This window comes from Ptychodera flava, chromosome 13 (genome assembly GCF_041260155.1).
Source record: "Ptychodera flava strain L36383 chromosome 13, AS_Pfla_20210202, whole genome shotgun sequence".
Lineage (NCBI taxonomy): Eukaryota > Metazoa > Hemichordata > Enteropneusta > Ptychoderidae > Ptychodera > Ptychodera flava.
Genome location: NC_091940.1, coordinates 23,478,233 through 23,493,607, shown reverse-complemented (window position 1 = coordinate 23,493,607; position 15,375 = coordinate 23,478,233). Strand labels below are relative to the sequence as shown.

General features: G+C 38.2%; 1 protein-coding gene across 1 annotated transcript; it reads left to right on the top strand.

Annotated features, from left to right (window-relative positions):
• Nucleotides 1-1,032: 1,032 nt before the first annotated feature.
• On the top strand, nt 1,033-2,943 carry LOC139148513 (uncharacterized). Its single transcript, XM_070720002.1, has 2 exons — nt 1,033-1,167; nt 1,441-2,943. Exons 1-2 carry the CDS (start codon nt 1,033-1,035, stop codon nt 2,941-2,943), a joined length of 1,638 nt encoding a protein of 545 aa, XP_070576103.1.
• The last annotated feature ends 12,432 nt before the right edge of the window (nt 2,944-15,375 follow it).

The window sequence follows — 15,375 nt, the reverse complement described above, 5'->3', positions numbered from 1 at the left end:
GACGTGGCCACCAAGAGAGCAATACTGAGAAGAAACAGGATGTGTTTCAACTGTACAGGATTTTGTCATCTTGCAGTCAACTGTAGGTGCCGGGGATGCAAGAACTGCAAAGGAAAGCATCATACATCAATTTGTGACAAAGGGAAATCAACGCTCATGTTTCGGACAATACCAAGTGGAAAAGGGATTGAGCTCAGTGATGGATCATGCCTCAGCATTACATGCCACTGTTATTGCCAAAGTGGGAAAGGAGAAAGTTCAAGTCATGTTTGACACAGGTGTAGGGAGTTCGTACATATGTTCAGACTTAATCACAAATTGCGACTGAAGCCAGCGAAGACAGAACAGCGTTGTATTGAACAGATGTACGGCACTGTAAGGAAGATTGTTGAGGTGTACAGTATCACATTACAGTCCCTAGCAGTTGATGGTTTCTCATTCAATGTGGAGTGTGTGAATGCCGAGAAAAGTACATTAACCTACCTGCCTAACTCAGACATTCCTGCATTGAAGAAACAACACAGACGACTCAACCGGTTACATTTCAGCGAGGAAGAGACAACGGATGTTTCAATGCCAGTTCACATTATATTGGGAGTCGCAGACTACCAGAGGATTCGCACGACAGAACCTCTAGTCCTTGGAACCCATCCACATAAGGATCCAGGAGCAGAGTTCACGATGCTGGGTTGGACAATATCTGGACGGCAGTCAGGGAGAGAGAGTCAGAAAGAGAAACAGTTCTTTTTGTGATCCAGCCAAGAAGAATTTGAGAAGCTGTGCTCACTAGATGTTCTTGGCATCAAAGACACCGATGTAAAGGAAAGTGCAGCAATTCACGAAGAGTTCAAGAAACAGTTGGCTAGGGCAGAGAGTGGATACTATGAAACAAAACTACCATGGAAAGAAGATCATGTTCCACTTCCTACAAATAAGAGCTTGTGTACAGCTCGGCTATACAGCACAACAAAGAGACTAGAGAGAATCGGGAGATTAGAAGAGTACGACAAAATCATGAGAGAACAAATCAACATGGGAGTGATTGAGCATGTACCAGCCAATCAAACAGGGGAGACAGTACATTATGTCCCACATCAAGCCGTCATCCGAGATAAGGCAGAAACAACAAAGATGAGAATAGTATATGACTGCTCAGCGAGAGCCAATGTGAGAAGCCCTTCACTCACGACTGCCTACAGACAGGGCCACTGCTACAACCACTTTTGTTTGACATCATTGCAAGAAATCGCATGCGAAAGTTCTGTATCACAGGAGATATTCAGAAGCTTCCTGCAAATCAGAGTGCATGAACAAGACAGGGATGCACTGCGAGTTCTGTGGTACAACAATCTACAAGATCGTGAGGTGACAGAGTACAGATTCACACGAGTGATTTTTTGAGCGACATCAAGTCCATATATTCTTGGTGTAACATTGCAGAAGCACATTGAGGTCTATCAACAGGAATATCCAGCAACAGTACACAGCTTGCTGGAAGATACATATGTTGACGATATTCAAGGAGGTGGAAATAAAGAAGAGGATGTAGCTACTTTCAAGGCAGAGTCCACCAAAATACTCTTAGAGGGTGGTTTCAATCTTCACAAATGGAATAGCAACATCGATCACCTCAGCGCAGAGAATGAAAAGAAGGAAAAAGATACTTACACAACAAGGTTTCTTGGCAACACATCTGGCAATGAGACAAAGATTTTAGGTATTCCATGGAACAAGGAGGAGGACACATTGACAATCAGTTTTGAATCATGTCGGAAGAGCAGTGAACCAATCACGGAAAGGAAGATGTTAACTGATATCAACAGCATCTTTGACATACTTGGATGGAGTTCTCCAGTTACTATCACTGCGAAATTGATCTTCAGTGAAATGTGCCTTCTTCAGCTACGTTGGGATGAGGAAATTCCAGATGAAATTCAACAGAAATGGCAGATGTTGGTAAACAGCTTGCAGCATACACCAACCATAACTGTACCACGCTGTGTGTTCACTGGCAACCCAACACATTATGAGATGCATGGATTTGCGGATGCAAGCAAGACTGCTGTTTGTGCTGCAATATACATTGTTGCGTATGAAAACTCAACACTGGTCAGCCAGAATCTACTCACAGCTAAAGCAAGAATAGCTCCTAAACATATGAGCATACCAAGGTTGGAGTTGATCGCCGCACATACCCTAGCCAAACTACAGAATAACGTCAACAGAGCCTTGTCCAATTTCCGTATCACTGCTTGTCACAGTTGGGTAGACAGCACCACTGTTTTATACTGGCTGTCTAATCATGGAGAATGGTCAACATTTGTGCGCAATTGGATCAAGAAGATTGGCGAGCTGACAGAGTCCAAGTGGAGATATGTGCCAACAGCAGAAAATCCAAGCGACCTGGGAACTAGAGGGTCAGCACCAAGTCAACTCGGGACGATGTGGTTTCAAGGGCCAAGCTGGCTCTCAAGTGAAGGTGACAGACCAGTTCAACCAGAGATTTCAGAGTCAGAGGGAGCCAAGTCAGAGAAAAAGTCAACGAAGAAAAGAGAAGTGATGCTTCTGCTCGAAGATGCAACTCAGAATGAGACGAAAGCATGGTCACAAGAGCTTCTGAGCAAGTTCAAATTCTGGAAGCTTCTACGCATAACGTCATATATGAAGCGTTTCATAGATGGCTGTAAGGGGATGAGACGAGTGGGACCACTCACTAAATCAGAGATCACAGCATCAGAGAAGGTATGGATCTACATAACACAGCAAACAAACGACATGACTTCAGATGTCATATTAGCAGCAAATGAAGATGGAATACTGAGGTGCCATGGCAGAGTTCCAGGTTACAACCCTATCTTCATCCCAAGAGATCTGCCCTGGCGAGACGTATCATTGAGCACTGCCATCTTCAGACATTGCACGGGGGAGTTGCAACAACAATGAGTAAGGTCAGAGAGAAATACTGGATCCCAAAGCTACGATCCATAGTCAAGTCTATACGACATGAATGCAGTTACTGTGCGAAGTATTGTGCAAAGGTGTTGGATGCTCCAGCTACATCAGCCATGCCCACCTACAGAACAGAATTCACTGAGCCGTTCGATGTGACAGGTGTGGACTTTGCAGGCCCACTTATGTACAAATCAGAAAGGTATGAGACCAGAAAGGCTTACATTGCCCTTTTCACGTGTGCCAGCACTAGAGCTGTGCATCTCAAGCTTTGCAGAGACCTGTCTGTGAATGAATTCAAGCGAATGAATGTTGAAGGAGTTTGTTGCACGGAGAGGATCACAAAGTTTCATGGTGAGCGACAATGCCAAGACCTTCATCGCAACCAAACGGTGGTTGTCAACGTTACAAAAATATGAAGATTTGTTCAACTATTTGACAACACATAGCATAGAGTGGAAGTTCAACATGTCACGTTCTCCATGGTGGGGTGGATTCTTTGAACGACTCATCGGCATCATGAAGAGAAGTCTGTTGAAAGCTATAGGAAGAGCACTACTGAAATTTGAAGAGCTTGAGGAAGTTCTGCTCGATGTGGAGACGTTCATGAACAACAGACCATTGTGCTATATGGAAGAAGACTTCGAGCAAGTAGTGATCACCCAAACCTGCTGTTGCGTGGAAAACCAGCGCGGTTTCTGGAGGAGAGCATCGATGACATGGATGACTCGAGAGATGTGATGAGTAAGTGGCTGAAGTACTTACGATCCTGCAGAGAGAACGCTCGTAAACATTGGTTGAATGAGTACCTTCACGCCTTGCAGGAACGTTACAGCAAGAGGATTGAAGCAAAGGATCAGGAGTTACCAAGAAAGAACTCTATTGTTCTACTCAAGGACACGACCAAGAATCGAGCAAATTGGAAGATAGGACGGATTGTAGACAACATAGTGGGTAAGGATGGAGTGATAAGAGGATACAAGATCCGGACAGGTAGTGGCTATGTTGTTGAGAGGCCACTCCAGTTGGTGTGTGATCTGGAAGTCAGCGGAACTAACAACACAACAGGGTTGGCACTACAGCTGAACCAGAAGCTGACTCTGTGATTAACCAGACATGCACTTCAGCTGTTGAAGAGGAAAGATCTCAAACAAACCAAGAGTTGAGACGCCCTGCTTGGTGGGCAAAGACTGCTGCGGTAGATCGCCTTGTTGGTGTCATTCCTAACGAGAATGAGGATGATTAGGAAACCTCTATATTAAAGTAAAAAGTAACTTTAATAGGGGGAGGGTGTGGAAAACCTACCGACTTTATTATTGTTATTTGTTGTTGTTTAGACCAAAACTTAATTCTGTTTATTGTTGTTTACCGCGTTTATTTTGATTCCAGAAATTTGGCAAAATATGACATACTACAGTCGATGCTTTGAACACTTACTGCGCATGACATAAAAACTTCGCTCAACAGAGACTTTTCTAGAGCTTGGACACAGTTATGAGAATCTACGTACAGGCGATGGCTGAACTTTGACCGAAATGCACATTTTCAGGACACTCATTACTGTGCACGTACTATGATTTATTTGCGCGGACTGTGTTAACAAGGACATATTTGTTACAAAGTTTCCGGCAACAGTTGCTTCATAGTTGAATTTATTTGTGTCACTTTGTTGTGATTGTGGAGTTAAATTCTCATTACTACCAGATTTTCCCATCATGCTTTTTGAAACCTACAATGGCAACGCACATGGATGCGGCGTGCTGCTCTGTACTGTGAGTTTAAACGTAATAAACCAATGTTTTTGTTGATCGATAACTGTGAGTTTCTTCAGTGTCACTGGGAATGATCGGCGGCCAATATCTCTACAGAAAATATTCCCCACATTATTTCTAAAATATAGAAAACATGTTGCCAGTAAGATTGTTCGAGCACAAACGTAATATTTGCCCAAACAAGTAAGAAAGTCAGCAAAAACACAATCATGGCCTTAAAGAGGCACTCCCACTTGGTAACATTTTTAAAACACATTTTTTTAATGCCAACGGTCGATATTTGACGTGGTGACTGCGTGCGGATCGCGAGATATCGATAAAAACATGTCCTCAAAAAAGTTAAAGTTTGAATTCCGGTTGCCCACCTGAATTCAGCTTCCGAACATAGAACGTTCGGCACTGGGGCCATTGTCAACTAAGCTATGGAGTACGAGTCTACGCTGACGCTGCTGTACGCCACAGCAGTACCACTCGCGTCGGTGAGCGGTCATGTCCCATGGGAGAAAGCCGAGTCCTATTGACTCTGCAAAAAAAACGAAAAACAAAGTTTGCTGATTCCACCAGAATTCGCATAGGTGACTAGCACAGATAGATGCGGTTGATACATAGTATGCATAGTGGCCGCCGCGTGGTGTGCGCGCATACCACACGCGGCGGCCGCTATGTATCGAACCACGCGTAACTTTGTGGCAGACGACAAAAAGTAGTCATCAGAGGCAACTAATATTTTACACGTAAAGCTGATATCTATGTGGTATTTGTTTAAAAAATTAATACAACTGATGAGAATAATGAAAACGACAAAATTAAGGAGAAGTTTTAAACAAGAATTACCAGAGATAAAGGCATTGATAATGATGTATATAAAGTCATCGCAGTAGGAGGTAATTTAATTGCTTCATTCGAACGTTTTTAGACTCCTTAGAATATCGTCACACTTTCGGGGGATTTCGGGTCATAACCAGAAACAATCGTAAAACTTCGGGATGTGAAAAATACGCTCGGGAAATGATATGTTTCTGTTCATCGATATCACGCAATCCGCGCGCAGTCGCCACGTCCAATATCGACCGTTGGCATTAAAAAAATGTGTTTTAAAAATGTTACCAAGTGGGAGTGCCTCTTTAATATAGTAAGACATGTTACTTTATGAGTACCACCACAGACGGAGATGGTGATACAGTAGAAGGTTTAAGACCAGCTAAGATTTAGTCGGCCGTAGAAAAATATCTACATAAACATATAACATACAGGACAAAAGTTGGATAATCCCCCAAAAGAAGAAAAAACGCGGGAAGAAGAACACGGAACATGTGACTAGAGCAAGACATAAGTGTAGCCTACGAAATATTACGAATTATTATAAGAAAGGCTGATTACCAAGTTGCAGCAATAGCTGAAATCACCACTGTTCTATTTAAAAAGGAATTGATTCTGATAGCAACTCTCTCAGGTCTGTCTACATCAGACCAGTTCCGACGGCATGGTAAAATAACCGGTTTCTTGCTGTTTGATACTAGAAATAACAGGTGATAGTATAACAGCATAAGATCTGTGTAACAAAGACAAAGAATATTCCCTGGCAGTCTGCAATTCATATGATTACAGCGATACCTTTAACAAACAGTTAATTTAATTCATGTCGAAATGCTTTGAGGTTATTTTCGTGCATCCCCTCTGCATGAGGCCGTGAATGCAAAAAGGTGTGATAGCTAGCTAGTTCAAATCTGTCGACAGGGTATGTGATATTCCTAAATCCATACCCAAGGCAATACTGTACAATCAAGCAAGTATATTAGGTAATGACGTCGAATGTATTTACACGTTTTTTGCATGCTTCATTTACTGCATGACGTACTCTTTTTATCTTACCGTGTAGGCCATTTACAAATGAACTCTACTCGAATGTTCTGTAACGATGATTTTTCAACATACAGTAACATGCTAATTTTCATAGCAATTTTTAATCTCTCCTGCATAATGCGACATGTAACATGCATTAATAAGGTTACACAAAATATGATGGAGTATGCAGTTTGGATTCAACGTGTGTTGTCTGCTGTCTCCATTTAAATTGCTATGATAGTCATGTAACAGCACAATACTTTCATAAACACGATTGGAACTAATTTGGGATAATTAGATTTTCATATTTTTCAATTTTCTCAAAAGCGGTAGGTGCCGTATAGCTAAATGTTGCATTATTTCAAATTACTCATAAAAACAAGTGTGTAATGTAAAAAAGAAAATCAGATGAAATTGCATTGTAGATTAAATCGGCATTACTTCACCATCCAATTATCCCAATTAAGTTCCAATCGTGTTCATATGATTTATGAAAGTAGTATGCTCTTACACGATTGAAACTTATTTGGTAGAATTGGATCTTTTAATTGTTCAAATTCATTAAAAGTGTTGATTCCCCTTTCCCTTTAGCTAAAAGTTGAAATATTACTCATCACCCATAAAAAACAAGTGTATTGGAAAAAATAAAAAAAGCATATGAGCTTACATTTGCAGATTAAACTAACAATGCTACATAAGCCAATAATCCCAAATTAGTTCTAATCGTGTTAGATTCCTATTTTAGTGATAATGCATTAAACAAAAAACGCTCTCATTGAAGTAAAGCCAACCATATACCTGATGTGTAGCGTAACAAACAAATTGTCCATCAAAGTCCCATAACCTGAAGTCGAAATCCGGGTCGGCTGTGTTTTCGGCACATCGTATACGTTCATCTAGACGATCTTTTAGTTCCAAAATATCTTCTCCGTCTCTTTTAAATCGTCTTTCTTCTGACCCTGTATGTGTGATATATTGACATCTTCCATCATGCGTATCGTTTTATCTTTAATGGAAGTGTCATGGTATTCTTCGTTTCTTGATCCTAAAATGTACAAATGCGGTCTATTTTATTCAGCTCCTATCATATAACACACAATGGACATGTAAAAATCAAGTTCATCCTCTTTCGATCAAGAAAAACCCGGACATTATTCCCTTGTCGTTCTACATTGCGAAAACTCTCAATCTCATCTTTATTATCATTTTGTTGAGTCGGAACTTTCATTGAATTGATCTTCGATGTGTTCGTCATTGTATAAAAACAGAACATGGCGGTCGGTATTTCTCAAGCGATCGACTTGTGTCTGACGTGACAATTTCATAATAATTAGTCATAATTAATATCATATAGGGCTCCACCCTTGGGGTCCAGCAGTAGGTTTAGATTCGAAATTCTGATTCTGCCCTCTGCTGTACTCCCCAGGATAAACTTTGACAATACACTGTGCATGCGTAATGCATGTGACGGTCGTTGAGAGGTGACTTTTTAGGAAGGGCTAAGACCGTGAGCTCGACAACGTGCCGAGAAATTTATAATTCTCCATTAGAATTAATGAAATATACACACTCAATACTTTGTCAGCGATTTAACAAATGCTTTGACATTTGGTGTATATAATGCTAAACGACGGATTTGTGTGCAATAATCAAAATGCCACGTATTGAAGAGAACTGAATCATACAAACAAAATCTATAGCCTTTTGAAACCTGCTATTTTTTTATTTAGTTTTTTGCCAATGACTGCACAATTTCAGTAAATCTACTGGCCTTAGAGAATGCACTTTCTCTATATTAATTGGCATCTGCGTGATCTTGTATTCGCTTCAATATATCATAGGCAAGATTGCCCCTAATCTTTCACGCATGAACGTACATATCTTCAGCGAAATAACAAATCTGTTTGCAGCCGACTTTCATACAAGAACGGACTTTTAAAACAACGGTGAAGATAAAATACTAGAATCTTTACTTAATATGGCAGTACTGTACTTTAATCGCCACATTCGACATAAATTGTTTAAAATCGGAATTTGTCGTCTGCAAGTTCAATCCCAGTGTTCTCTGCGCACTTGCCCATATTTCTGACGTTTCCTATGTTTGCGCGTTCATTGCAAGGAAATATCGTTTATCAATGACGAGGTAAAAAGGGACAGGCATATTTAATTTCGTAGGGAATTGCAGGGATATATTCTATCAATTGTATGGTAACACACTAAAAGTATGCAACCCCTAATGCCTTATTCAGAACTTTAAAAATACCATGCCGGCGCCCATGAACAGTGTTTGGGACATCTTTTCTACGCGGCTGCTACACGGCCCGCTGTGCGGATATTGCAGAACCTAACAAATATACACAACTCCACAAATTTTTAGTCCCTTTGTTTTATCTTTTTGCCAATGTAGTAAGAATTATGTAAGATGGATAAATCTATTAAACTGTTTTACAGAATAAGTAAGTATACAGGCTGCTTGCATATGCACACAGAAGTAAAAGGGTAAACAGAACACGGGACAGGCAATATGCTAGTGAAAGACGGTTTCCATAATTAATACAATAATTACATATTTCAATAAACAATATTTTAGGGCGATAGTTTAATCACAATGATAAAAATGTATATTAAAATAGATGTTTGCACACATGCATACATATGTACATGCAATTAGTTTACAATTGGATATTATTCCTTAATAGTTTTCGTCTTTTGAAAATACGGGTGGCGTAATGCGTGTGTCACCATAAGTTGAAGACGACTTATGACATGCGCAAGCAAAGAATTCGTTATTACTTGCAAAACCAACGTAGTTTTCTATAACGATTCCGCGTTTAAACTTTTGAAGTACTTTAACAATTACATCAATCATTTCGTCCTCTGTTGCATGAGCGGCGTTCGTGTACTGAGCTAATCCCAGATGACCATTCGGTCTACAGGTATACTCTCCGTACGTACGTAGTCATAAACTATTTCAAAGATAGCATGTGATAAGAATTTTCCTCAGACGTGTCTATTTCGATATTCAACAAGGCCTACCTCTTGGCAAACTTGTGACTAATTCTTGACACGTTCTTCTTGGCTCAAAACAATGAACTTAAATCGCATTAGAGTAAAAGTAATACTATGATATTCCCATCGACTTTTATGAACCAAAATGAAGAATATACAGTATTTACCTTTGATTACACATTCACTGATATCGATTCCGTAGATGTCAGCTCCATCTATACTCTTTTGTATTTTGGGACACGCTTCGTCAAGCAAGCTCTTTTTTGTCGATGTTTTACCGGCCCCAGAGGCACCTACAAGTATTACACGGCCACGATAAACCGGTTTTGTTTTGCCTTCTTCTTGTGCTGAATCTTGTAACCTCTTCGAAAAGTCCTGTTGATATAAGTCAAACAGTTTAATGTCTTTAGATATGTATGCAGCAAGTTTACATATGACAAAGCAAATTAGAATTATGCTAAAATATCCTGATATACTTATTAGATTTTTTCATGGAAGGTCCAATGATGAATGTCTACACTGAATAAAGCTTTGATAATTAGTGAATATCCGTCTCTTATTTAATCATGCTAATGATACACTATGATAGACAAAGTGAAATAGGGTTGTTACAACTGGCATGTGGACAAAACGTTTGACTTTAGAATTTCACCAACAATGTTCATCCACTATACATGGGAGTCAATGATAAAATTGAGAATATTTTTTTTTCAATGAAAAACTTGGTATATTATTATTATTATTATTATTCTTTATTGTCCTAAAAAGGATAATCACCTTACAGCTCAGAGGATAAAAATAACGACCTGACAGACATAAAAAACAAAAACAAAACAAAACACAGACTATGTCAGAAAACACACGAAAAAAAAATACACTTCAGAGATTGAGTCTTGATGGCTGTTGATCTCTTGATGGCTGTTGGAACAAAGCTCTTGCTGAACCTTAATTTGTTACACTTCAAGCAGCGAAATCTCCTTCCTGAAGGCAATAATTCAAAAGAGGAATACAAAGGATGGTTTACGTCAGCAGTGATTGATCGTGCTTTGCGCAGTATTGCACTATCCGTGAGCACTGATAGGGACGGAGTGGGTCTACCAATTATCTTAGCAGCAGTTTGCGAGATTTTTAACAACTTATTGCGATTTACGGTAGAGAGCAACGAAAAATAGCAGATATTGCAATAAGTCAGAAGTGGTTCAATAATACTCCGATATAGTAAGAGTAACAGATGTGAATCCACATCAAAGGAACGCAACCTCCTAAGCACGTGCAACCTCTGCTGACATTTCTTTTGAAGGGCTTTTGTATGATGACTAAATGAAAGTTTACTGTCGAGAATTACGCCAAGGTACTTGAAAAAGGTCACTTGTTCAACAGGTTCTCCATCAATACAAATCGGGTCATTTTGGTCAGGAACCTGACGAAAGTCGATTGTAAGCTCTTTCGTCTTTGATACATTTAGCTCTAGGAAATTCGAGCTACACCAATCAGAAAAATATTTAACCGAATTTATGTAATCAATTTTCGAGTTTAAGTCACTAAGGAGAGCAAGTACAGCTGCATCATCTGAAAATTTGAAAAATGGGCAAGTTGGAGAACTACTTTGGCAATCATTTGTATACAAAATAAACAAGAACGGACTTAAAACACATCCTTGTGGGGCACCAGTGTTTGTAGAAATCATCGTGGATTTGGACTGTCCAACCCTTACACACTGTGGTCTGTCAGTTAGGAAATTATAAACCCAATGAATGATTGAAGATGGAACATTGAACTTCATTAATTTATCTATCATAATATGTCGCTAGATAGTGTTAAAAGCAGAACTGAAATCAATGAATAAAATCTTGGCATAGTTACCAGCTTTATCAAGATGTTCTAACAATCTATGGAGAAGGCAAGCGACTGCGTCATCTGTACCTCTTTTCCGTTGATATGCAAACTGATTTGGGTCCAGTTTTGATTGAACGTGGGGGAGGAGATTTGTGCATATGCAGACGTTCAATAATTAACATTAATTGTACTTGATTAGAATATGATGGTTAAAGGTGCATATTATGTGTACAAGAAATCTGATTATGGAATTTCACTGAAAATGTTGATCCACTATACATTGGAGTTATGAGAAAACTAACAATATTTTTTTACAATGCTATACTAAATTAATTTGTGCTTTTATAGGTGTTTGATAATTGATACAAATGTACTTGAGTCCAATAGGGTATTTGAAAGTTCAGATGTGGACAACAATTATGATATTGGAATTTCACCTTAAAGAATTATTTAACTTTTCATGGTTCTAGCAGTCTCAGTACAGGTAACTGTTGAATAATTTCCCTGACAAAACTTGCTATATAGGCGAGCGGCGAATCCACAAAAAGGGCCTTATTTTAGCAGTTTAATGTACCCACCTTACATACAGCAACATCATACGTCATTTGAAAGCTTATTATCTCTACTTTAAGAAAATTGACGATGTGGAGCTGACCAGTAGGGCCATAACCTCCTTATTTGCATAATTAACAAGGGTACCAATTTGCATAAATGCGATATAATATTTGAAATTTATTGTGTAACTTCTCTAACGATACGTTTAAACTATCAAGTGATATATCAAATGAAGGTCTTTACATGTAGAATACAAAATAGATATTCAAAGAGATATTGAAATTTATTTCACTAAAATATTTTCATTTTTATATGGAAAACAATATTTTCCCCTTTTGAATAACAAATATTTAAAAAAAATTAACACATACAGCCACAACACACAGCCACATCATACGTCATTTGAAAGCTAATGATCACTACTTTAAGAAAATTGACAATTTGGAGCTTCAAAATCGGGCCATAACCAGCTAATTTGCATAATACAACACGCATATCCATTTGCATAAATGTGATATAGTATTATAAATTTATAGTTAACTTCTCTAAACATACGTTTAAACTATCGAGTGATATATCAAACGAAAGGTAGTTGCATGTAGAATGCAAAATTAATATCCAAAGAGATATTGAAATTGATTTCCCTGAAATATTTTCATATTTTTATGGAAAAAATATTTTCCCCTATAGAATAACATATTTTAAAAATTTGAACACATATAGCCCTATCATACAACCATATCATACGTCATTTGAAAGCTTATTATATCTACTTGAAGAAAATTGACAATGTTGAGCTATCAAGGAAGGCCGTGCCCCTTTATGTGCATATTTACACTGGCAAGCAATTTGCAGAAATGAGACATAAAATTAGTAAACATACTTTTGCACTATCGAGTGATATATGGTATTTGGTAATGGTATTTGCATGTAAAACAAAATAAATATCAAAAGTGATATTTAAAGTGATTTTACTGAAATATTTTCATATTTCTGTTGAAATAAATATTTCCTCTTTTGAATAATGGTATTTTAAAAAATAACTAAAGTATCAATGCAACCACAAGCATTATGATGTCAAAAAGTGTATAGAACAAGGGGAACAAACAGCTGAAATTAGTTCTTAAAATTATTACTTTTTTGTTGATGTTTTAAAACATATGAACACCTCTTCTTGTTTACAATATTATCCAATACCGATGTCTAGCTTTTATAGGTCAGAGGCTGATTCTTCGAATATGCCTTTTGTTTGGAGTATAATATAGCCATTCACAGCATAAGGAAACTTTTAATGTTACTCAAGAATACCAACATTTTCTTGTAATGTTGTAACCATGAAAACAGGATATATATAACATTTTGATTTTAACATATATGGTAAATGATTTGAACGCCAACATTATTTCGTAAAGATGTGTTGGGAAAATATCACCAATTACTATTAAGTGCAAACATAAAAAAGATCCACATGAACGACACTATTGTAGTTGTTGAAATGTAGCTCTGTAGCTGAAACAATGTGTCAGAGTAAGCTGCAGTCAAAATAATGGCATGATTCATGATCCAAGTCATTCATGTCATTTCCAGTAAATCTAGTAATTGTAGGAATTCATCATCCTCTTCTCCACCAGCATTGTCATGAGTAAAAGGGTTGCCACACTTATCGCTGCCTTGGCAGGAACAAAGGTCTGTGCAGGGAAGATTAATTTGACAGCAGACACAATTGGTGACATGTAATAAGAGAAAGCAGCTCCACACATCGTTCATATCTTAGTTGTTTGAATTTTGTGTATGATATTGTGTATATTGTAAGTGTATATTATGTTTGGCCGTTTTATGTATAGTGTTGATTTGCCATGGCGAGACGTAGCCCTAATCTACGTGTCCTGCCCTATGGGGTAGCAAGACTAATGTGACACTGCGATCCTTTGATGCTACCTTTCGAGAATAGAGTTGTCTTCATCAGTCCTTCATTTTCTTTTGGTGAAACATGTGCACTGATTGATCGTGATTGATGTTACCAATCGAGTTGTTCCACTGAAGTTCAGTTTGTTCAAGTACGGAAGCTAGAATGTCTACTGTTCGTTCAGGCTGTATTTGTGTATGCTCATTTGAATCGGAGATCGGACTGTTGTAGGTTTTGTGAAGTTTGGCATCATCGTAACGCTTATATTTCCGTTTCTTATGTATGTGATTAGGCTACGCTCACAAATAACGGTGAGGGGCGGAGGAATTCGGGTTGGATTCGAAAATTTTGGGAGATTGTAGAGGGGTACTTGGAGTTTTTGATCTGCATATAGGGGACCTGAAAATGTTTTGGTTCCCTTTTACTTTTTACGATTCCAAGGTTTTGAAAGTAATTTAATGAAAATTTAATAACATTTAAATGTCATCCGATTGTCCAAAGTTAGTAATAATTAAACAAGATTTAGAATCGTTTTGTCGCATTTCATTACTTTTATCTCGAAAATATCTTGTATTTTGTATTGTCTTGTTGTTGCATGATTGTTCTAATGTATCGTAATGTTTCGCGTTTAACAAGGCCCTTGAATGTTGCCATTTGGTTTCATGAACCGCAGTGTATCTGTTGGTTGTGTGTGTGTGTGTATTGCAGTCGAGAATGTTCTTTTTGTTGCAACGATGACCTTTATAGATAATGAGGTCTAACGATATGATTTCCTGAGAAGAGCTTTCGAAAATTTGAAAGTATGATGCATTTGTTTATGTTTGATATGAATTCATTAAGCTCGTGTTGAGTTCCAATGAGAATCATACATCGTCTCTGAATCTCAGTCAGAGCGATATTTGTTCAGTGTGTTGCTGAATTATTCTCATTTTGTCTTGTGAAATGTAATGTCGGGAATTTCTGGTAAAACTGAAGATCCCGTACCGCACCCAAATACCTGACGGTAAAATTCACTGTTGACTTGAAAGTGTTGTTTTTCAAGATCATTTTCAGCATAGCTATCATGTATTTTGTTGTTGGTTGTTTGATTATGCAATCATTAGATGATCTTTCCTGATTTAATACTCTGCCGACTGATTCCATTGCTTCATTGTGCTGTGTATTAGTGTACATTGAAACAATGTCTAGTGTTACCAATGTCGCATTGGCCGGAACTTTTATTGCCTCAATTGTCCGTGTAAAATCTGTCGTATCTTTGATGTATGTTGTTTATTTCTTTACGATTTGTTTGAGAAAATAGTCAATGAATTCTGATCTGTGAAAGGTTGGACTTTATCATCCACTTATAATTGGGCGGCCCATGAACTTTCCTGGTGGGCGTCATTTTTTGCTCACGTGTGAACACGTGAGCATATGTCGCAGCGATGTTGTCTGTCTGTCTGTCTGTCTGTCTGTCTGTCTGTCTGTCTGTCTGTCTGTCTGTCTGTTGGTCCATTTTCTCAA

Coding starts and splice junctions, on each gene's coding strand:
- LOC139148513 (XM_070720002.1), top strand. CDS start 1,033: ATGGGAGTGATTGAGCATGTACCAGCCAATCAAACAGGGGAGACAGTA. Junction 1,168..1,440: donor ACTGCTCAGCGAGAGCCAAT/GTGAGAAGCCCT, acceptor GTAACATTGCAG/AAGCACATTGAGGTCTATCA.